The sequence below is a fragment of the Ursus arctos genome, unplaced genomic scaffold, assembly GCF_023065955.2.
Source record: "Ursus arctos isolate Adak ecotype North America unplaced genomic scaffold, UrsArc2.0 scaffold_8, whole genome shotgun sequence".
NCBI lineage: Eukaryota > Metazoa > Chordata > Mammalia > Carnivora > Ursidae > Ursus > Ursus arctos.
Genome location: NW_026623100.1, coordinates 11,503,691 through 11,528,595, shown reverse-complemented (window position 1 = coordinate 11,528,595; position 24,905 = coordinate 11,503,691). Strand labels below are relative to the sequence as shown.

Sequence of the window (24,905 nt, the reverse complement as noted above, 5' to 3'; positions counted from 1 at the left end):
TGAAATCAAGATTTTCTGCACTTAATAATTACATAAACCAAAGAACTCAGTAAACCAAGTTTCCACCCAAAACATCTTTCACAATAAATGTCTGAAAAAAGGAGTTGTTATGGAAACAGAAAAATATTTAACAGCATGGCATAAATAACTAAGAGGGGTGCAGAGGGATGGGGGGAGGTGGTCATGCCCAGACTGTTCCAACTAATTGTTAGAGAGAGAGCAGGGAAGGGAGGGAGAAGGGGAAAGAGGTCGAATTAAAGAATAAATTTAAATGTAATGGATGAAAAACAAAGAAAGCCTATTTCTGAAGAAAGTTAACTTGATTTACTGTGAAAGAAGCTCTAGAGGGCAGTAGGGATGCTCAGTGTCGTGAGAGGAGTGAGTACAGAGGGGTTTGGAAGGTGGTCAGGGTACGTCCTGGAGCCGCAACCTCGCTAAAGGGCGTGAAACTCTCCCAGAAGCCCTGGATGACCATCAGATGCAACTTAGAATGGTAAATTCTATCCAATTTAAAGCTTTTCCAGGTACTGGAAAGGGTATTTTAAAATTATGAGTGACTTCTGGTTTAGCAAAAAGACCACAAGCACATAAGGCAAAACTTCAGTGCATGAGTCAAGGTGGTAAGCAATGATAACTCTGATTACAATTTTTGGAAAAAAAATTATAGTGTTCTGTTAAGGATATTCTTCTCAAGTCCTAACATGACTGCTATACATATCAAGTCAATGAAACATTTACAGCATGGGCATTAAGTCAATACACTGCCAGATCAAGAAGAAAAGGCACAGCAAATGTTCAACGTAGTCTGGCAAAAACACTTGAAAATGTAAAGTTAATTTAACTGAAATGAAGAAATCAACAGGCAATCTTGTTGGACTTAAAGATAATGTACTGTATGTAAGTGTTAAGTATGAAATATGTGCCAGAGATACAAAGATAAGTGAATTATCTTCATAGCCTGGCCTGGAAGGGAAGCAGACATCTAAACAGACTATTAAAGCAATAACCAGCGTGCGTGCTGACGGAAGTTAGTAGATGTCATGAGTAATGAAGACTCTGATTCTATTTTTGATGTTTGATTACTGACAGTTTTCAAGCCCCACAGTGTCTCCTTATCTCATATCCCATAACTGGGCAAGCCAATAAGAAAGCCTGTACTCTCGCTCTTAGATGCAGTGAGAAGCTCAAACTTTGCAAGTCTGCCCCAGCCTCACCCCCAACCACAGTAAAAGTAAGCCGGTCTCCCCTCTCTGCTCTCAGGCCATTTTTCCCACTTGCTTTGGGAGCCCACCCCCGTCTCCCCAGAATGCTTTATTATGTGAGTATAACAAACATTTCTGCACCCTCCTCAGGTGTGTGCATGTGATGTCATCAGTCTTGACCGCTGAACCAAATTTTAGGTAGGGATCCATTCCACTTCTGTGGGGTGAACACAACACACGGAAGCAGAGAGAAGGCAGTTTCTACCTCGCTAGGCAGGCTGGGGAAGGTCTGCTACAGAGAGAGAGCTATACTCTATAGTACTGAAGGCCATTAGGGATTCAACAGGCCAAGGAGGTTGTAGTGGAATTCAGCTGGAGTAATTGCCCACTGTACGTACAATTTCTCTTCACCGGGTAAAACCCTGATAAACACAGGACAACACCCAGAAAACATGTTCACTATCAAATGCCCCCCTTGTTTGACTGATGGGGTAGATACCTGATCTAAGCATGGGTGATGACTGCACTCTCTGGAGATTTTTCAAACTAAGGAAAAAGAAGTTCTATGCTGTGATGGAGGGAGGCTACAGAATCGGAGTCTGAAGAGCGCTCAGTAGATTTGTTCTCATCATTGTAGGAAAAAGATCTTGGCAGTAGGAGAGAATAAGCCAATACAGAGTAAGGCAGAGCTGCGAGACAGAGAAGACTCCTGGTGCTGGTGGATACCATGGATCCTGTTGTCCCTGGATCACCGTTGCACTTCCGACCTTTCTGTAGATTTATTACGGGCCTCGGTATTCCTTCCAATACATGTTCATTTTTGCCTCATCTAGTTTCAGTCAGATTTCTATCACTTAGAACCAAACAACTGAATCACTGACCAAAACAGAGGGAATAAAGGCACTCTGTAATTATTGTTAATTTTCTTACAATATGAATAGTGATAGTGTAGTTATGTAGAATGTCCTTATATATGGAAATGCGTGTGGAAGAGTACAGGAATAAAATGTTATTATGTCTACTTTCAAATGATTTAAAATTGACAAAAATATAAATATGGCAAAAATCTTAATTACTGAATTTAGGGTAAGAGTACATCCATTACCTGTTCTTTCTCCTTTGTTTTGATTATATGAAAGCATCCATACAATTCTTTTTAGAGGGGAGACTCAAAGTGTGTACAACACGCCTAGAGCTTAGAAAGGCCACTTACTTCAAGACATGGAAAGTAGTTGTCCACAGGGGTGGCTTAGGGTGGGGAGGCTTATAAGAAAGGTAAAGGACATATTTTATGTTGAGAAATTTAGCATCTATCCTAAAGACATTAGGAAACCATCAAAAGATTTTTTTGTGGGAAAGAGTATAGGAAATGACATGATTAGATTTGGATAGTAAAAAGATTTCCCTTTTGACAGTACTGATCGTAAATTGGAAAATGGCAGGCATATGGTAAGAGTCTAGATAAGAAGTGATGAGGCCCTGAATTAAGAGGAGAAGGGTAAGAAATAAAGGTTAGAGAAGAGCAAACATGAAAAGTTGATAGAATTCTGGTAATGGATTTGGTGGGGGAAGGGATGGAGTGCTTTGAGGTAAAGGAAAGAATCCAGGAAACATTAGGATTTTTGGCTTTGGTGACTGATTTATTCCATTCATGGAGATTGGAAATAGAAAATTTCCAATTTCCAAAAAAAGCAAGAGCAGGGCACATTGACTTTAAGGTGTTGCTGGAGACAAAGGTAAGTGTTTGGGAAGAGGGGCGAGACACAGGTTCAGAAACCATAGGCATATGCCAAGGGTATGGAAGAGAGCACCCCATGAGAGAGTGTGGAACTGCCTGAAAGAGGCTGAGGAAAGAGAAGCAGCTATAGTTAGGGGATAGAGAGGGAACAAAATCCTGAAAGAAACTAAGAAAAAATGGCTTAAGACACAGGAAGAAAACACAGAGTAGTTCACAAGGGTAGAGGCCAAGAAAGATCAGAGAAGGAGGAAGTCAGTGGTGCCACGTACTCTACAAGTGACCAAGAAAGACAAGATTATTAAGGTCACCTAACAAAAAATCTAAAGTACGGCAGTTCCAGGGTCAATTAATTCTGCAGTTCAACACTATTATCAAGGACGCAAGTTCTTTCCATTTTTCTACTCTCAGACAAATTTTGCTGGTTTTATTCTCAGCCTAACACCTCTGATGGATTGTAAGATGGCTGCCATAGTATCCCAGGCATCGCATGCAGACAGCATCCAGCATGGAAGACGGGAAATTCTTTCTTACGTCTCTTTTTTAGAGTTGGTGGAAAAAAACAAACAAACCGTATTCCCAGAAATCCTTTAGTAGACCCAACCTCATATTATTGGGTAGAACTGGGTCACATGTCCACCCCTGAACTGATCATAAACAAGAATGGGAGTATTACAATGACTCAGATTAATCAGGAATACTCCTGAGCTGGAGGAGACAGGTCACTTTTCCTTAGGGCTGGATAACTGAAAAAACCTGGGGTTGTATTAACAAGAAGGTGAGGGGGGATGCTGAATAGGTAACTAACGGGCATGAAAGGGGGCCACTCCGTACTAAGGTATTCTAATCTGATTTTTTCCACATAATAATACTTTATTTAACAAAGAGCAGGGATTTTTGGAGGCAAAAAGACAAGTGGTCAATGCAGGAAAAAATTCCAATCAAGTAAGCTTTATGCTTCTGAGAATGGAAGAAAGCCAAACATACAATAACTTTAAAGGAGGGTGTACTCTAAAATCTCTCTTGATTTCCTCCGGCAATCAGTTACTTCCTAACCCACCAATAATTTACCTTCTGCAGTGAAAATGCACAACTTCACTTTCTTTGTACTAGAATTTCTACTCATAAAAAGAAACTTAGCTCTAAAATGGCTAGGCAAATTCTTCCAGTCACATTGCCTATGATCTTCTAGGGTCAAAGTTCTAAATTTAGGAACCTCTCTGCTTACATCCATCTGGTTATATCATCTGTGGTCTATCAACTTGAGTGGGCTGAACTACAGTCCCCAGAATTCCCACATACATTTCTGCTTCAGGTGGGTTATGTGTGATGCTTTCTCCTGAGAATGGAACACGGAAGGGAGGCAGCCGCCATTTTGTAGCATACAGTGTAACTTCTCCCAGTTATTCACTCAAATACCAATGCAGGTGCTGCTGGGAAGAGGTTCTGCAGATGTAATTCAAGTCCCTAATCAGATGACTTTAAATTAATTAAAAGAGAGATTAGGTAGGCTTGTCTTAACTAGTTGGAAGCCCTTTCAAAGAGAACTTAGCCCTTGCCTGAGCTAACAGACTCCAAACAACAGATGGATCTGCAACTGCTTTGCTTCCTCAGGATCCTCCCTGAGAGCCTGCCTGTGGACCTCAAGCTTCAGCACTTGCCCTTGGGATTCCAGCCTACTCATGATCGTCCCTTCCTGACAGCCTGTCCCTGTGCACTTAGGGTTTGCTCCCACAACTGTATAAGCCAATACACAAAAACTCCACACACATACACACATATATACATACACTCACACACACATACAATCTGACTGACTGAAGCCTAATACACACGTGTTCACATCTGCCTCCAACTCCTACTTCTACAGATCCACTTCTACCTTTGTGAGATAAAACCAGCTCCATTCAGTGCTCTCAGACTGGATGCAGAAAAGTTTAAGATGGTAGATCCGTTTTCTTTTTCTTTTGTTTCCACTATTTTGGAGCAGCAAATACATTTGCTGGCTTATGGAATAATTCAGTATACCTACCATATACCTTTCCTGTGCTGTAACTAAGAAATCATGCTATGATTCAAGTAATTTTCTTCACTGTATTACCTGGCCCTTGTTTGCACTGGAGTTCACCTGTCCATTTGCACACCTTCAATAAACTTTCACAGTTTCTCTCAGCTCATGAGATTTCGGTTCCAGTCTCTTATAGGAAATCCCATTTATATCCTCTCTAGTCATACGTTAATTTGCTTATTCCTATCAGTTTTCTTTGTTAATGACACCAAATTATTCTCTAGCCTAAATATTAAATGAAAACCTTTATATTCTGCGTATCGTTTCATATCACAACTCCATTCTCAGGACTCTCTCCTGAGGATAAAGTTAAGGCGTGTTTAAATCGTTAGTTTCGGCAATGATTGTAAGAACAAAAAGTTTAAAACGATTCAAAACAAGAAATGAATTGAACAAATATATCCATACAATTTGATGTTCTTTAATACCATAAAAGACAGTAACAGATAATTCAATGCGATAAAGAAAAAACTGCACAATGTATTATGTTTAGAAAGCAGGTTATACAACAGTTTATGTTCAGAAAATACGGTTATGTTTTTTGTGACTCAATAAATAAATACAGATGCACAGAAGAAGGACTTGAAGGATAAAAGCTCAATGTTAATGTTTCTGAGTGGCTGGATGGCTGGTAATTTCTTACTGTCTTCTTTCTCCTGGTAAGTATTTTCTAAGCTTACTACAGTGGACACGCACTGCTAGTGTAATAAGCAAAATCCCAGAAAGTTCTGTAGTAGTGACTTAATAACCTGTGGCCTAGAGCAGGAATTCTTCACTACCCCTGAAGAATCCAGTATGGACTCTGAGAGATTTGTCTAGAAAACCCCTTAACCTGTGTGCACAATGCTGTCTGTATGTGCAACGCTGTGTGCCTTTGTGTGCACTTGGAGAGGTGAACAAAGATGTTCACAGCTTTCATCTAGTCCTCAAGAGATCCATGATCAAAAAAGGTTAAAACCACCAGTCCAGAATCTTGCATGACCTTACCTCAATTTCTCCTATTTCTGGAGTGGGGCATTATTTAAAGGGTCCAGGGAGAGATAATTTGGAACAGAAATTCCCAACTCCTATTCAGGCATTTTGTATAGCTGAAAATGTCTTTATCTCAAGTGATATATAAAATTTGTAAAACTCTCTCAAAAAACAAATTATAAAGTAAAGAACAGCTGGGTGTAACTTCTGACAAGATCTCTCTAGAATGGTTACTGCTAAGCTTTCCAATAAGAATACTCTGTGTTTGAGACTAATGATTTTGGCGTTGTATGCCAACCTCCTCTCCTGGCCCTCATGCAGCACCAGAAATACAGCTCATGCCCTAGTCTCAGAATGGAGTTTGTTAGTCTCTGTTCTGGGCCACTCTAGGGCGAGCGAACATACTCCAAGAGAATTTTACTGTAGAGAGAAAACTCACTAGTAGTTAGAAAATAATGAACTCTTTTATGGACATCAAAATATGTGCCATGTTTTATTAAATATCTTGCATTTGACAGAAGGAGACTGTGGGCGACACATTATTGTGACTGGCTTAAGGCCTCTACGTTATGCTTCTTGCCATCTTGACATTGTATACCTAAACCGTTTTTGTAAGACAGAAATGATAGTGATATGTTTCCCATCTGAACTTTATGGTCTTTAAATCTAACACCCAGAAGTCAGTTTTACTTACATAATGACTATTCCAAGATACTGATTCCATCTAAAGTGCACAAAGAACCACATAAACTTCTCTCTGTACTCCTACCGCTAAAATCCATGATCTGTGTAGGAATATAATCTTAGAAGATACCTTATTTTTTATGCTAGCTACTCTCCCATTCTAACTACTCTACCATGGTTCTGAACAAATACAATTAGGGTATTTAATTATTCCAGGTTTGAGAATGTAAATAAATTACTTAAACTTAATGTGTTTACTAGTAAAAAATGCTTAATTACAACTTTGACAACAATAAAGAAAATTATAACTTTCACTTACTGAATCAAATAGATCTATATACAGTTTCTCCACCACTTCCCTTTTAAATTCTTTTTTTTTTCTGCTAGTTTACCAGGGTAGCATTGTGCTAGCAGTAATATCACCAAAGTTCTCTTTATCTATTTGCTGAATTAGATTGGAACCAAATACAGGTAAAGACTTGTTTTTTCCTTAGTGTATCTCAGATGTGCAAAACCTGAGACTCAGAGGTAGAAGGGAAGCCAGAAATATGGTTTGAGGAAGCTATTCTGTGGTTGAACCACGTCTTTCTGCAGGATTTTCTTTCGTTTGCTCTTTTGGGTTAGTGATAATATTTATTTGGTGATACATAGAAGTCTGTACTTTGAAAGCACAATCAAACAAATAAATAATATATCTTTCTATATCCACATGGGAAATTTTAAATAGAAGTGGAAATGAATTACTAATCAGAAAAGTAACCTAAAAGTTTTACGTTGCTTCTGAAGTTAAGATCCCATGATCCAGTGACTTAGTTAGGTATCTTTCAAACTTCAAAAGTTAGTATTATATGTTAGACTCATAATAGATACTTGCTTCCCATTTTCAAACCGTGTTCAACAACACTGTTTTCCTGATGACTTGAAAATGTAACTTTCTCAGAGAGATAACACAGGTAAAAAGCAAGACAAACACATGCAAAAAATACACATAATAGTTTAATGGGAAACTATGGTCTGAAAATTTTAAACTTACTGTTCATGGAAATCCAGCATTGGTGGCTCAAATCGTATAGGTCTGCAATTACCCCGGTACAGAGATATACTGTAAGTAAAAAGAAAAGAGCATAAGAAACAATTCTTTAAAAAAAATATATATATATCCCAAAACTGAAGTCAGACACTTCAGTTTTGTCACAACAGAGTATCTTTATGCAAAGTGTAGTCTAATGTTCTATTGGGAAGGTGCGTTACTTTTCTTATTAGAGGAAATCAATAAATGTATGTTTTTAAAAAAGAAAAAAAAAGAGTATTTTTCCTATTCAAAGGTATGTGAAAACAAAAAATGCTCAAGTAGACCCAATGTTGAAATTTACTTGGTTGAAATAGTTGATAACAATATATCTTAATATGTTCACTTAGATTTTTTTTGATACATGCACAATGAACAATAAATAGTCAACACAACTACACATACTTGGCAGACAATATAGTATACAGACAAAAACCACAATCACATTTTAACTAGAGTGGCAAAGGAACTAAATAAAAATGACTTTGGGGATAGAAACTTTTAAGAACTGAAATATCTTTTCCATCTGAGACTTTAGAACACACTGATCTATTTGAGTAGTATTTCTCACTATCCCAACTTGATACTAGAACTTCTCACTAAAACCAGTTTCTGAACAGCAAGCCTCCTAGTCGTCACCATGACCTAACAATGATGAGATACAGAAATGACCTGGGGGATGGGGAGATGTCCACATGCCTCAAGTCATCTGTTTAAGTACTGAGAAAGTCAGAAATTCAGTAAGCCACTGCAGTTTCTAAATAGTAGATGTTTATCTTTTTGTTGTATTTTAAGAAATGACGTTAGAGCAAAACCATTCTGTAAAACTTTATCTCCATCAACACAATTCAGAAGAACACAAGCTTCAAATGATATAGTAATTTAATTTAGGAAATACAGGACAGACATTAGAAATAGACAAGGACATTCAGAATACATAGGAAATTTGGCCTTAACTCAGTTCTTTAAATAGTCTAAAGTATTTAAAGATTAAACAGTCTGAGTAGTAGAATCAAAGCACTAAAAGCAATAAAGTCTTAAGGTGTTTTAGCTTGATAATCCCAATATGCTGAACAGAAAAAAGGAAAAACACAAGGAGGAAAACAGCAAATGTAAGATTCTACTTTACTGAAGCATAAATCTAAAGACACTGGGACAGAGGCGGCATAGTTCCCCACAAGACAGGAGCCACACGCAGCAAGAGGTACAGAATCTACTCCCTCCTGATTTCTGCTCTTCTTAGGAATATAACAAGGATACTCTCTGGCACCTTTATTTATTTATTTATTTATTTATTTATTTATTTATTTATTTTGGGGGCACCTTCTGGCACCTTTATTTATTTATTTATTTATATTTATTTATTTATTTATTGGGCACCTTTAAAATAAGAGATGCCAATCAGCTCATTAGATTCAAGGGTGTGAAACCCAAACAATAAAATCTTAATCCAATCAAGGGGGAAAAGTATAATGCATGAAGTAAATGTGTATAAGTCATTAATTCATATATATAAACACTGACTGTATTAGATGCTAGAGATATAAAGAAGATTAAGATACAGTTTTTTTCCCCCTTTATAGAACTGAGAATCTATTTCCCAAGTTGTACATGGAAATGTCTAAAGTGGCCAGGCAAGGTAAAAATAAAACAAAAACAAAACCATATACACTGTGTTGATTCAACACAAATATAATGAATGCCAAGGGGGGGCTGTCTAGTGGCTGTCTAGTGAAAACAAAGTAGAGAGCCTGCTCTCATTGCACTAACATCCCAGTAGGGGAGACAAAGGCAGACAAATAAAGACAAACCAAACGCAGTAGGAACAGAGAAGGTCTCTCTGAGGAGGGACGTTGGAGCCGAGACTTGAATGGTGGAGATGTGGGGGAAGAAAGCAGATCTACTTGGCATGCTGAGGAAGAGGGCTGAAGTGGCCAGAGTGATGGGAGGGAGGGGCTGAGATCAGAGAAGTACGAAGGCCAAGTCTCCTTGCAGGAATCTGGATTTTATTCTAAGTGTAACAAAAAGCCTCTATAGTGTCTTCTGCAAGGGAAAAACATATGACACATCTGAAAAGGTTAATTCTGGATGCTGTGTCAAGAAGAGATTGTAGAAACCCTAAAGTAGAAGCAGGAAGTCCTGCAGTAGTCCAGACAAGAGGGGATGGTAGCAGTGGTCTTAGGGGGATCACAAGGCAGGGTGGTGAGAAGTGGCTCTTATCTCAATATATTTGGAAGCTAAAGGCCACAGGTCATGCTGATGGATTGATTTTGGAATGTGAGAGAAAGAAGAGAAATCAAGGTTAACTTAATTCTAAAATTTTGGCTTGAGAAACTGGATACAGAGTCATGACATGGGAAAAGTGGGTTAGAGATGAGGAAGGATAGATGGGTTAGATGTTCAAGTGTATTTATTGTTTTAGACATTTAAATTTGAGATGTCGTATCTAGATGAAATGTCAAGTAGGCAGCTGGATATACATGGGTATTGCTTTGTATTAAAAAGTTACTAATTTTTGTGTACTGACCTTTTACCCCAAGTCACTCTGGCAAGTTAATTCTAACAGTTTGTCTACAGATACCTTTAGATTTTCCTGGCACTATATGTGCTGCCAAAATGGTCATTACCTTGGGTTACCCCTGTAGATAAATTGTCCCCTTTTAAATCCCTAGACCTTGTTTTCATTTTTTATGCCTTGTGTAGGCTAAGACCTCCCAAAAAATGCTCCACAGAAGCAGTGTCCAGCAGTGTCCAACAATTGTCATTTACAGATTTCTCACAAAATGTGATAGAGGGATCAATGCATAAAAGATGATCCCCTCATAAATGTGTATTTTCAAAACAATAGCAGATTTATGTCTAAGGAACAGTTTAATGTTTGAGTGGGTACAATGCAAGTTGTCACAGATATAACCTTATTAAAAAAACCAAAAATTCAATAACATAGCTGACATGTATCTACAGCTGACTGAGATGTTTGCTGCTATGCTTATTTTCAAAGGGGATGGCATTATTTAGCAATTTATTAACAGAAAGCAAATGTCTGCAAATCTTTAATATTGAAAAATAAACTGGGGCAGAAATAATGTGAAAAATAGTACTCTGCCAATTTCAAAGAGACAGAATCTGAGACATTGTAACAGAATAGTGCATGATTTTATGCTTTCCAGTGATTGTATTTGTTTGAAAGTCTCAAATATTTTTATTCTTATTATTTACTTGGGGGTAAGGAGATGCAAAAATACTGTTTTTTTTTTTTTTTTTTTTTTTTTTTTTGATGTAGTGTTCCATGATTCATTGCTTGCGTATAACACCCAGTGCTCCATGCAATACATGCCCTCCTTAATACCTATCACCGGCCTATCCTTCTTTTCGGTAGTGCAATTGCTGGGTCATAGGGTAGTTCAATTTTTAACTTTTTAAGGGACCTCCACACTGTTTTCCAAAGTGGCTGACCCAACTTGCATTCCCATCAACAATGTAAAAGGGATCCCCTTTCTCTACATCCTCTCCAACATTTGTTGTTTCTTGCCTTGTCAAATTTTGCCATTCTAACTGGCATAACATGGTATCTCAACTAGATATCGTCTTTTGTAAAGTGTCTATTCAAAGTTTTTATACTGGGATGTTTGTCTTACTGAATTATAAGACTTCTTTATAGATTCTAGATACATGTCCTTTATCAAATATATGTACTGTGAATATCTTCTCCCTGTCCCTCCTTTTCCTATTACAAATGGTGTCTTTTGGGGAGTGATACCATTGAGATGGTGACATAGGTTGTTGCTAACTTCAGTCCCCTTCACAGGAAGATCAATTAGCAACTATCCATGGACAAGACACTGTTGTGAAAATTCCAAAACATAGAGGTAAGGGTGAAGAACCTCCCTGGACCACAGAGACTGAAAAGGACCGTCTATTAGAAAGGAGAGGAATGGCTACACTCTGATCACATCACCTCTCCAAGGCAGGCATTGAGCCACCTCTCCAAGGCAGGCATTGAACCATAGGTCTCCTGGGCCTACAGTTTCTCCAGAGGGAAAGAGACCAAGGTGGATATCCAGCTCCCTTGGTGTAATGGGTTGCTTCCCAGAAGGCCCACTTGGGTCTTGCCACAAGAGGACAGGGGGAATCTACAGGGGTGAATCTGTGGGTCTTGACGCCTGGAAATCATATTGGGATACAGAGGAGGACAGGATATACAGGCAACCAGCACTTGGAAGACTGCCCTCCTCCTTGCAACAACACCCAAGTGGAGATCCTAGCCAGTGGCTATGCCCATCTGCAAAGTCAAGCTGGCGGCCCTGTCTGGCCAGGGATCTAGGTGGACATTTCCACATGATTTGGGTCCCCACCCAATGAGCCATACCAGCCACGAGCCTGTTTTACAGCCTCACCTGTAAGCAGGTGGGCTGGGAAGCAAATTAAAAGACCTGCTTAGGGTTGACTATAACCTCCAGCCCCACCCAACCAGGAAGCCTAACTAGAACATCTGGGAAGCTGCATAGCTCAACCAAGAAAACAGCCCTGTTTAAAATGGCACTTGAGCAGAGAACTCAGCCCATGGCTCAGCTTACCTGCAGAGCTGAGCTGGTGGTCCCATCTGGCCAGGGAGCTTGGTGGGCAGCTTTGCTAGATTCAGGTCCCCAGCCATCAAGTCATAATGGTTATGGAGCCTGTTTTATGGCCCCATCCGGGCAGGGAAGCAAAATCATAGTCCTGCCTAACTGCTGAGTATAGCACCCAGTCCTGCCCAACTAAGAAGCTCGTATGAGCAGAGAATCCAGGCACTGTGGAGGCCATGTTCCAGCTGTGCATGGACAGGGAACCAAGTCAGTAGTCCTATCCAACTGTTACCAACCAGTGACAACCCTGCTGACATCAGAGCCCCAGTGACATCCTTGGGCAAACAGTAAGCCCTACTTGCCCAAGGACACTATCAGCTGACTCATTAAGAACCCCAAGTTAAGCTGATTAAAGAACCATCTCTGCAAGGACACACAGACAACTAAACAAAATTTAAAAAAATGCATGAATGAAATGAAAAGTTCAACAAAGAAATAAAGGACTTCTATTAAATGAGTTATATTTAATATATAAAAACAACAACCAAAAAACAACTACCTGTTGTTTGTAAAACAACAATCAAACCGAAATCCTAGAGATGAAGAATATACCATGACTGGACTGAAGAATTCAACAGAAAGCTTCAACAACAGATCTGACCAATCAGAAGAAAGAATCAATGAACTGAAAGGTCATTTGAAATTATCCAATAAGAGGAGCAAAAAGAAAACAGAATGAGAAAAAGCGAGGAAAGCGTGCTGGATTTATGGAATAACTTTAAGAGAAACAATATTTAGTTGATCCTTAAGCAACATGGTTTGAACTGCATGGGTCCACTTATATGTGGATTTTTTACAGTATATTACTTTAAATGTATTATCTCTTAAGGTTTTCTGAATAATATTTTTTCTAGCTTACTTTATTATAAGAATACAGCACATAATACACAAAACACACAACATATATGTTAATCAACTGTTCACGTTATCAGTAAGGCTTCTAGTCAACATTAGGCTATCAGTAGTTAGGTTTTTAGAAAGTCAAAATTATATGTGGATTTTCAAATGCATGGGGGGTTGGTACCCCTAACTCTCTCAACTATAGTTTTCAGTGTATGGGTTTCAAAGATTTTTTCATAAATTTATCCTCAAGTATGTAACATCTTTTGAGGCTACTGTAAATGGCATTTTTCTGTAACATTTTACTTTTGCACTTGTAATACAGAAATAGAATTTCTGACACTGACTATATGTATTTTTCAATCTTACTAAATTCACTTATTCTCATAGCTTTTTGTGCATATTCCTTAGGACTTGTATACAATCATGTTATTTGTAGACAAATACCTTTCTCTTCTTCCTTCCCAAACGCATCTGCCTCTTATTTCTATTTTTTGCCTTAATGTACTGACTAGCATATCCAGTACAATACTGAGTAGAACTGATTAAAGTGGACATCCTTTTCTTGCTCTCAATAGAAAGAAAGCATTCAATCTTTTACCATAATGCTTTTTTTTTTCTCTCCCATAGATGCTCTTTATCAGACTGAGGAAATTCTTCTCTATTCCTAGTCTACTGAGTGTTTTCAATCATGAATAGATGTTGAATTCTGTCACATGCTTTCATTTCAATTTTTAAAATTTCCCAAACTGTCAATGATTTCTAATTTAATTCTGCAATGTCAAAGAATATAATCTGTGATTCCTGGGTGTATTGTTTAATAAATATCTATGAAGAAAAATATTTATAAGGTTACGTTCATTGATAGTGTTGCTCAAGTCTTTTATACCTTTACTGATTTTGTCAGTTATTGACAGATGAATGTTGCAATCTCCAACTATAACTGTGAATTTATAATTGTGAATTTACCTTAATTTGTTTATTTTTTCTTCATGCATCTGGGAGCTCTGATATTCGGCTTATGGAGACTTAGGACTGTTATATTTTCATGATGAATTATCTCTTTTACAATGATAAAATGTCTCTCTTAACGTCTGATAATATTCCCTGTCCTAAAATCTAATTGGTCTGATAGTGTTATTCCCCACCCCATCTTTTTACTTTTAACTTACTTGCATTTTTTATACTCAAAGTGCGTTTCTTTTTAAAATCAAATCTCCCTGACCGAAAAGGAGAAAATATTTGCAACACAGGACTATTATCTCTAATAAGAAATGGTTTAAAATGGAATAAAGATAAAAGGTCCTATAGAAAAATATGTAGAATAAGCACAGACAATATCAAAAGATAAATATAAGCATGGCATAAAATATGTAGAAAGATATACAACCTCATATTAGAGAAAGACAAACTAAAACTATATGACGATAGACTTTCTCACCTATCAGACTGAAAAAATTTAAAAGTATGACAACATATTCTGTAGGAAAAGCTGTAGGAAAATAGGGACTCTAATTCACTGATGTGGGACATGCAAATTGGCACAGCTCTTAAAAGAGAATTTGGCAATACTAACAAAACTACACATGCATTTACCTTTTGACTCAATAATCCCATGTCTAGGAATTTACCTAACCATGTACTTTCAAAATACGAATTACATATGCACTTACCTTTGACTCAGAAATCCTATTTGTAGGAATCTATTCTGCAGATAACTTTCAAAAATATGAAAATACATATATACACAAGGCTATTCTTTGAAGCACTGTTCGCAACTGCAAAATACTAGAAACAAATTGCTCATATATAATCCACGTCCACATAATATGGTACCCTGCAGTCCATAAAAATGAGAAAGGTCTCTATAGGACATACTTTTAAGTAGATCAAACAAAGCACAAAAAAGCATATACTATGCTTCCTTTTGCAGAAGAGGTATAAAAAAAATCCACGTGTTTGACACTTTTGTATAGTTCCGACTTTTTGAATTCTACTGTTTCATATATTTAAAATGAGTGAGTCTTCAAAATGGAGGTAAAAAAATCTCAAATGAAAAAAAAAAAAAAAAAACAACCAGAAACCAAAGAGCCAAACTTTCTTTGGAATGAACATAACCACAATGCAGATGAGGGTGGAGGGGGCAGGGCAGAAGGATGGAGAGAAAGGTGAAGAACACACAATACATGTAAATTTTGAGTAAAATATTTTGACCATATACACTCAAACTGAACAAAATAATAAATTCTAAACACTGTACTTCCAACTAGTAGGTTTGTTTTTCATGGTGGTATGAATTAACCAATCTGAAACGAATTTATTTGTATTCTAGGGTTGAGCAATCAAGTCTATATATTCTGTGGATAACTGGAGCCAGATTTCTCCTTGCTGGAGAATATACAGACACAAAAAGGGGAAGGGCAGAAGGAACAGTGTAGTGGTGTATTAAAACTGGAGTTATCAGTAACAACTCTTGGTTTTTAATACAGATACAGAAACAGATGTGTGTTTGTGCACACATACATACATAAACATTTCTTCCTAACTCTAACAAGGTCTAGAGACAATGACACCTCAGTTGCAATGATACCCCTGCAGCATGAGTACACATAGCATACAAATCTTAGTTTGTAAATATCCTCCACTAAAATGAAATCTCTGAAGAAGTGGACGTTCCAGGGCTGGGGCAGGAAAATTATGAAGTAAGCCTGGAACATCTTGACGTTTCAGAAAGTAAGGAAGTGTTCAATGAATGGGGACATGTGAAAATCATACAGAATAGACCCAAACAAAGTGGTCAATTGATTTATAAGGACAGTGCTAAGGTAATCCAATGGGAAAAAGACAGTCTTTGCAACAAATGGTGGTGAAATAATTGGATATCTATACCGATAAAAGTGAACTTTGACCTTTACTTTACAGCTTGCTTGCATTAGAACGTCAACAACAACAAACAAAAACAGAAAGAAAGATAGAATTAAAAAAAAAAATCAACAGAGCAGTAATTTCCAGGCAAGACTCATCAGTGGATGCTATAACTAGTGAGAATTTGATGCCAAACAGCGTATCTACATGGTTTCAAGGTACTTCTTTGCAAGGTGTTTATTACAAAGGAAAAATGGAACAAACAGACATCTTGTGCCTCCCGATTATCAGAGGAACTGAGCAAGACACAATTTTAAGTGATACTCCTGCCAAAAATGCATAATCTAAAATGAACCATGAAAAAACCCAAACTAGGATGTTTGCCTCTACTTTAAAAAAAATGTCAAGGTCGTTAAAAAAGACAAATCAACTGTTCCGCATTAAAGTTGAGACTAAACAGACATGAAAATTAAATATGACTGATACCAGCTTGAGGCTTGGACCAAAAAACAATTTCTTTTCTTTTTAAAATAAAAATTACCCCAATAATGGGACAACTGACAGATGAAAATAAAGTTTATAGATTAAATAAATACTATGTGTGTCAGCGTTAATTTACTATTTTGATATGTATCCTCTGCTTTTATAAAATTAGGTCCCTCTTTATAAGAAAAATATTCTAAAGCTTTTAGGAGTAAAGGAGCAACATATCTATAACTGATTCTCAAAAAATTCAGAAAAACACTTACATATACATTATATGTATACATAGAAGGAGAGAGGAGGAGAGGGAAGAAAAAGGAAGGAGAGAAGAGGTAGAGAGGGAGATAATAAATGATAAAGCAAATGCAAAATGGTAAATAAAGAGACTCTAGGTCAAGGGTATATGGGAATTTTTGTACTGTTTTTGCATTTTTTTCTCTAAACTAAAATTATTACAAAACAAAAGGTAAAAAAAGTAAATGTAATTTGAAAACTAAAGTACACTTCTTATAGATGGCGTACACTTGGATCTTTCTTTTTTTAATAAAGTCTGAAAACTGTTTCGAAACTGTTCACATTTATTCTAATTTTTGATATGGCTGATTTCAGTCTACCATCTTGCTATTTGTTTTCTATTTTTTCCATCTGTTTTTTATTCCTTTTGTCTTCTTTATCTGCTTTCCTTTAGATCAAGTATTCTTTTAGTATTCCACTTTCTATCCATGACTGCTTTATCTGTTAGATCACTTTGGGTTTTTCTTTTTAAATAATTTTAATATATATTCCAGTATTTGTTTCTCTTATCATAGCCTAACCCCAAGTAATATTATACCACTTTACATATATGCAAGAACTTTACAACTTAATTTTCCTTCCTCTTGTCCTTTGTGCTGCCATAATACATGTAATGTATACAAGTTATCAATTCCACAAAACATTGTAATTATTTTTGTTTTTAAAAGTCAATTATCTAAAAAAAGTTTTAATAAGAAAACATGTCTTTTATATTTATCCACATGTTTTCACCTTTTCGGTGATCTTCATTGTTGTGTCTAGAGCTGTGTTTTCATCTGTAATGGTTACATTTCTTATAGTGACAGTCTGCTGGCCACACATTCCTAGCTTTTGTCTGGAAATGTATTTGTGGAGGATATTTCTGCTGGATATAATATCCTGGGTTGACAATTTTTCTTTAATATTTTAAAGACGCCATTTTGCTGATTCTGGGTTTGCACTGTCTTTGATGAAGTGCCAGCAGTCATTCTTAGCTTTTGTATTCCTATGTGTAATTTATTTCTTCCTGGCTGCTTTTCAATTTGTCACTGGTTTTCAGCAACTGGAAATATTATGTGACTTGGTGTGGTTTTCTTTGTCTTACTTTTGCACTGGGTTTACTGAAGTTCTTCAACAGCCCTCCTCCACCCCCAATTTCTAGAACTTAATTACCTGTGTTAAATTACTTGCCATTGTACCTTAGGTCACCAGGGGTTTGTTTATTCTTTTTCTAGTCATTTTTTTTCTTCCTGTGCTTCAGTTTGGGTAACTTCCATCACTGTGTCTTCAAATTCACTTTTTCTTTTGTAATGTTTATGTTGTTATTAATCCCACTCAGTGAAATTTTCCCTTCAGAAACTGTATTTTTCAGCTCCAGGGATTCCATTTTGTTTTTTCGCAATGTCCATTTTTCTTTCATTATATTCAAGTTTTCCTTTAAATCGCTGAACATATATAATGGATGTACTAAATTCCCTGTGTGCTACTCCCATCATCTCTGTCATTTCTAGATGTTTCTATTTTTTTTTCTTTCTTTTGTATGGGTCCATTTATTGGTTCTCTGCATGTTCAATAATCTTTGATAAAAAGATTATTTCTATTACATTATTATTAAGTTACTTTCATTTCCATATGAATTTCAGAATTAGCTAGATTGAAGGCAATTTCTACCAAAAAAAAAAAAAAAAAGCCTGTGGGGATTTTGATTTGAATTGCACTGAAATATATAGATCAATCTGGAGAGAACTGACACCTTAATATTGATTCTTCTTATCCATGAAGACACTGTTCTCTCTCCACTTATTTGGGTTTTCTTTATTTACTCTTGGTAATGTTTGGGAGATTTCAGTGTACAGGTCTTGCACATCTTTGGTTAGACTTATCCCTAGGTTCACTGATTGCCAAAACTACCAAGACTAGGCTTTGCCTAGGAAGCTGGGGCATATGAGGTCTGTCATTCAGCTGCTGAGCACACCGAAAAAGCTCTCTAGGACACAGAGCTGTGTAGGAAAAGGGGACTGTTCTTTTCACCAGCTGCCCATTCTGATGCCCATATTTGGAAAGGGTGGCAGGAGGAAGAGAAACATCACCTGATTGCCACCAGCCACTCAAAATAAGCCTCTACAGCCTGGAGCCTATGGAAAATGAGATCTGCCACTGTTCTCTGGCTGCCACATCCAACTGGAATAGCTGCCCCATCCCAGTGAACCGGGGGAGATGGGAACATCCACTCGTCTGCCAAGCCCACTGAAACACTTCTTGTGCGAGGCAGAGCTGTGGGTGCAGTCTCTAGCTTGAATGCTATGACCTCCCACACTGTTCTTACCACGTTTAGATAGATTTTGTTGAATAAATATTTCTCAATTCATTGTAAGTCCTTTGAACAATCTCCTGATACTCTTTGTTAATTTTAATCATCTTAACAAATGCTTCTTAAGGGGAGAAGTCCCCAAGCTCCTCACACCACCATTTCAGAAATCTCAATTCTGTCACACTTGTATTTAAGGTGAGAATAATGTGATTCTTTAAAAAAAAATAAGTGAAGTAAACTGGCCTACTCAAAGGAGCTTACCAACATCTGCTTCTGTGGTTTAATGCAAAGTTAATCCTATCTTTACTTAAGCTCACTTCTGGTAAATTGACTTCCTACCATCAACTTACTACAGTCTTCAAGATTTATGCAAAGTAGTACTTTTTTTTTTTTTTTTTTTTTTTGCATTATTTGTCACTTCATTTGCAGCTAAAAGCTCCAGGGCTAGAAAATAAATCAAAGTACAAACCAAAATGAAATCTTAAAAAACAGCTTAAGGACATTCCCTTTAGCTTTTTCATGAATTTAAAACAGATACTAGTGAAACCGTAAATATCAGCAGATTTTATCTTCCATTAAGATATTACCAAGTTTTGGATCTAACTACAATCTTCTAGATATTTATGGCTACTACAGGCAACCAAAATAGTTGCACTTAATGAGAAGAAAATTATACAGTCAATTAAAGAATCCCAACCCCACCTTAATTTGAAAAGTATTTCCCAGCCCAATATTTTTGGCTTATTTCCCAGAGATATCAGGGAACTTAAAGGTTCTAACCTGATTCTTCTTATGAACATTAAGTGTATACACACACAGACACACACATATACCCTTCTTACCTAGCTGTATACACTAACATTTTCAGCTCTTGTAACAACAATAACAACAACAGTACCATTGTTTCCAACCCAAGACCTCTGCATTAGCTGTTCCTCTGTCTGAAATGCTCTTCCCTAAGACTTTCACCAGGTAAGCTTAAACACCATTTCAGAGAAACCTTCCTTAACATCCAATCTAAAGAAGCAATGGAGTCCTGTCTATTCCAGACTACTCTCTAGCTGAGTTTATTTATTTAGTGGCTTACTGTCTGTTTTCCTTGAACTTATGCTCCACACCAGGGCAGGAGTCTTAGACTATCTTGTCCATCCAGCACTGTAGCAGTTTTAAAATAAGTGCACAGATTCTCTGATACTCCTCTGTTCAAGACATGGAGCTTAATTCCCCTGGCCTTGGGGGTGACTTCTTATGAATGGAATATGGCAGAAGTGATAGTGTGTGACTCTAAGACTCAATTTCAAAAGACACTGTGGCTTCCTCCTTAGTTTCTCTTGCATCACCAGCTCTGGGGTCACCAGCTGTCATGATGTGGCAACACTCAAGCAGCCCTATGGACGATTCGACATGGTGAAGGACTAAGGCCTCTCGCCAACAGCCAGCAAAAACTAAGGCTTTTTGCCAAGAGTTGTATGAGTGAGCCATCCTGAGGAGGATCAGATCGCAGGCCCAGGCCTTCAGATGGGGGTTGGTCCCTGAACGGCCATCTCAGGAGGGACTCTGAGCCACAACTACTTCACTAAAGATGCTCCTAAATTCCTCACTCCCAGAAACAGGAAGATGATACATGCTTGCTGTTTGAAGCTGCTAGGTTTGGGGTAGTTCATTACATGGCGAGAGATAACAAATACAATTACTGAGTCACCAGTTCTTACAACAAAGCCTGGCATACATGAAGATCCCAGCAAATGTTTGCTGAATGACTGGGCTAGTAAACTGTCAAACACCCACAACTTACATTCATATAACATTTTAAAGTTTGCAAACTACAGTTGCCCAAATAAATCTTTTCATTTGATCCTCACAACCTTATATAAATGCATAACCTTATATCATATGTACGATATATCAGGCAGAGGAATAATCTTCTCCAGTTTGCAAATGTAAGTCATGCTCAGAGCAGTTAAATAGTTGCTTTCAAGGCCCCACAGACGGTAAACAGAGAACTCAGGACTTTTGATTCCTAATCTTCCACCACAGGGCTCCACAATCCTAGGAAAAGTCAACCATAAAAGATGGCTTCATGTCATAAACTATTAAATCATCACTGGTATTTATTATAATATTTTGGTGTTCAATTCAAATAAACACTGATGGAACACTATATGCACATCCTCCACCATTCTATCATAGAGCCAACACATGCTTTTTTTTTTTTTTTTAAAGATTTTATTTATTTATTTGACAGAGAGAGAGAGACAGCCAGCGAGAGAGGGAACACAAGCAGGGGGAGTGGGAGAGGAAGAAGCAGGCTCATAGCGGAGGAGCCTGATGTGGGGCTCGATCCCATAACGCCGGGATCACGCCCTGAGCCGAAGGCAGACGCTTAACGACTGTGCCACCCAGGCGCCCCCAACACATGCTTTTTAAACAAAATATTACCATGTAATTGATAACCACATTAAAACAAATTAGAATGAAGGAGAGGAATAGAAAAAAAGAGTATCCTGGAAAATTGTGTTTTCCATGGTTTTACTTCCCACAATTCTGAGGTCATGAGAGCAGTAGTTTATTCCCTTGCAAAATGTCCTGAAAGCCCTTGGAGCCAAGCCTGTCCCCAAAACTAACGCAAATGATAATGGTAGGTGGCGAGGGGGAGAAGGGAGAGGAAAAGGCAGGAGAGAAAGAAATGGCAGCCAGAGGCTAGTATCTACCATTGTACTGCCATACAATCCACTAGCTACAGAATCATTCTATTAGCTGAGCTTTTCATGATACAAATTTTGGCCCAAGAGATCATGTACAGGAATTTTAAGAAAGGATGGGGCTGAATCTACTGGCGTACTAATAAAGCCAGGAAGCAAGCAGCATGTGGATTCTACAACTGGGGAGCACACACAGTGACAAACTGATAAAGAAATGACTAGAGAAGTTCAAAAGACAACGCGTCCCTCCCAGCAATCTAACGTTCAGTGGACACTGGTCATGCCCCAAGGAGAGACTGGTCAAGGCAGCAATCTCCAGAGGCGGAGACCAGATTCTGGGGTCAGAAGCCAGCCTTCACCTCAGCTATGACTTGGGCCTTGCGGATTGTTCTGATGATTCAAGTGAAGCGCATGCCTGTGTCTTATGTCCCTTGATCCCTACGAGCCTTTATAAATAACATCCTTTTCAAGTGCGCTGCTTTCTTCCACAAAGCAGGCTGTGTTTTGTCACTTCGACACATATGCTTTATGACCTCATCAGAAGGGATGTCTTCATTGCCCTTCCAAACGCCTGAAGACAGGCGCTATTGCACACAGTCCCAGCACTGAGCAGATACTTTCAGAAACTTCAAGGAATACTGGCTAAAAAAAGAAAATCCAGGGAATACAGAAGAACTGCATACTTGCTATGCAAATAGAGTGAACACAACACAGGACTGGTAATCAGAAGATGATGAATTCTAACTGAAACTTTGCCACTTTAACCGTGAGCATATTCCTTGGTTCTAAGGGTCTCAGCTTCCTCGTGTGTCAAACAAAGGGCTCAATAAGACCATCTATTAGGGTTTCCTGTAATTAGAATCCTCTGTAATCATATAACTCTCATCTTAGTCAAATGTTGAAACCCAAACCCAAATGCTGACATTTTTATAGAATAGTTTGTTTTTAAACTGAAAAAAAATTATAATTTCTGTTGTTCTACAACCACACATTTTATTTACAACTTCTGTTGTTACACAGAAGTTACATACTTATATTTTCATTCACATTTTATTTTGCATTTGCATTAAACTTATTCTTACTTAAATGAGAGCTCTGGCAGCGTTTACTTCGTGCAGCCCTAAGCCACACGTTAAAAAAACCAGCTAAATGTGTGCAAGCTATGTTCTGATCATCATGTGCTTGGTAAGTACGGAGGCTGTATTTGCTTTTCCACGTCACACATGTTTGAAAATGACTTATTAAGGGTGATTCACAAATACGGTCCTTTAGTTTTTTGTTAGTTGATATGAGGTTCAAAATCTAAATTTAGACCTGTATACTGCTATGGGTTGAACTGTATCTGCCCCCCCCATTTGCATGTTGATGCCTTAACCCCTGATATGATAGGTTTTGAGAGGTAATTTGGTTTAGAGAAGGTCACAAGAATGAGGCCTTCATGATAGCGTTAGTGCCTTCAAAAGAAATGACACCAGAGAGCTTGCTTCCATTCTCCCTCTCTGCCATTTGAGGATAAAAAGGAGACAGGAGCCATCTGTAAGCCAAGGACAGAGCCCTCACTGGGGAACCAATCTGATGGCACCTTGATCTTGGACTTCCTGGCCTCTAAAACTGTGAGAAATAAATGTTGTTTAAGCCACCCAGTCTATGTGGCATTTTGTGACAGCAGCCTGAGCTAAAACGTATGTTTAGTACCTAACCCAGTTTAATACCCATAGGGTATGCATACCAATTTGAACCCAGTAGTTTATTTAATTCATGATCTTGGTCAAATTGAGGGCTTCGGGGCAGCGGGGGAATGGGATAGGCTGGTGATGAGTAGTAAGGAGGGCACATATTGCATGGTGCACTGGGTGTTATACGCAAGTAACGAATCATGGAACTTTACATCAAAAACTGGGGATGTACTGTATGGTGACTAACATAATATAAAAAATATTATAAAAACATAAAAATAAAATAAAAAAGAACAAAAAAAAAGTGAAGTGTGATGGTTTTAAAACATATCTGCAAATCATCTGATATTCTTGCCATAGATAGGTAGGAGTCATTCCCCTCACCCTATTCCCCATCCCCACATCTCCCCCCCTCCCCCATGCCCTGAATCAAGACCAACCTAAGTGACTGGTTGAACAGCAGCAGCTGACAGAGGTAACAAACACTATATGACTTCAGAGGGAAGGTCATATAAAGTGATAGAGCTTCTACTGGTTCTCTTTGGGATGTTCACTCCCGAAATCCAGCTGTCATGCTGTGAGGGAGCCCAAACAAGCCTTTGTGAAAAGGCCACACAGAAGGGCCCACATGCAGGCATTCTATGTGACAGCCCAGCTGAAGTTCCAAGTAACAAGCTAACATCAGCATGTGAGTGAACATGCCTCCAGCTCTGGAGTCTCCCCAGCTGAGGCCCCCATCATCATGGAGCGGAGACAAGCTGTCTCTGCTGTGCTCTGTCTAAACTCCTTGCTTGCAGTCTGACGGCATAATAATATGATTGCTTTATGCCAGTAACTGGGGTAGTTTGTTAGGCAGATGTGGATCACAGATAAGTGGAACATGAGATCAGAATATAATTATGTATTGATGTAAATTCTTCATTATACTAGGAAAATAACTTAAAGCCAAATCTTGATCATGGGTGAATAACATCATCTTCATAAATGTAGCCAATAAAATTTCATAGCTAGTTTCCTAACTGCTGGAATAAAGTAACAGTGAAGCAGCACAAGATAACAGGTGTGCTTTCTTCCCACTAGCTTAGCTCTAGAGGAGTCAGAGAGTTCTAGGGTTCTCAGATGCTCATGCCAAGGTGGCATCAAGCTAGACATGTAGTGTTCTGGAAATAATCCACCCGGTGCCAAAAATATTTGGGAAGGGGTAGAGGGATAGAGGGGTGGCGTTATGCTTTGTAATACAAGAGCAGAGAAGTCTACATCTTACTGTAGCAGTGGGTGTATCTTTTGGGTAGGGTTCATGGGTAAAGCAGGTCTCAAGAGGACATATAAAATTAGGCAGACGCACAGAACAATGAGGAAGTAGGGCCATGTTACTGCAGATCCGAAAGAGTGAAAAGAGC

General features: G+C 38.1%; 1 protein-coding gene across 1 annotated transcript in view; it reads right to left on the bottom strand.

The window, feature by feature from the left end:
- Positions 1-24,905, bottom strand: part of TMEM131 (transmembrane protein 131) — a 239,800-nt gene that overhangs the window by 126,802 nt on the left and 88,093 nt on the right. The window contains exon 4 of the mRNA XM_026487434.4: positions 7,695-7,763. Within this exon, the coding sequence (XP_026343219.2) occupies positions 7,695-7,763 (69 nt within the window). The remainder of the gene's footprint in view (positions 1-7,694; positions 7,764-24,905) is intronic.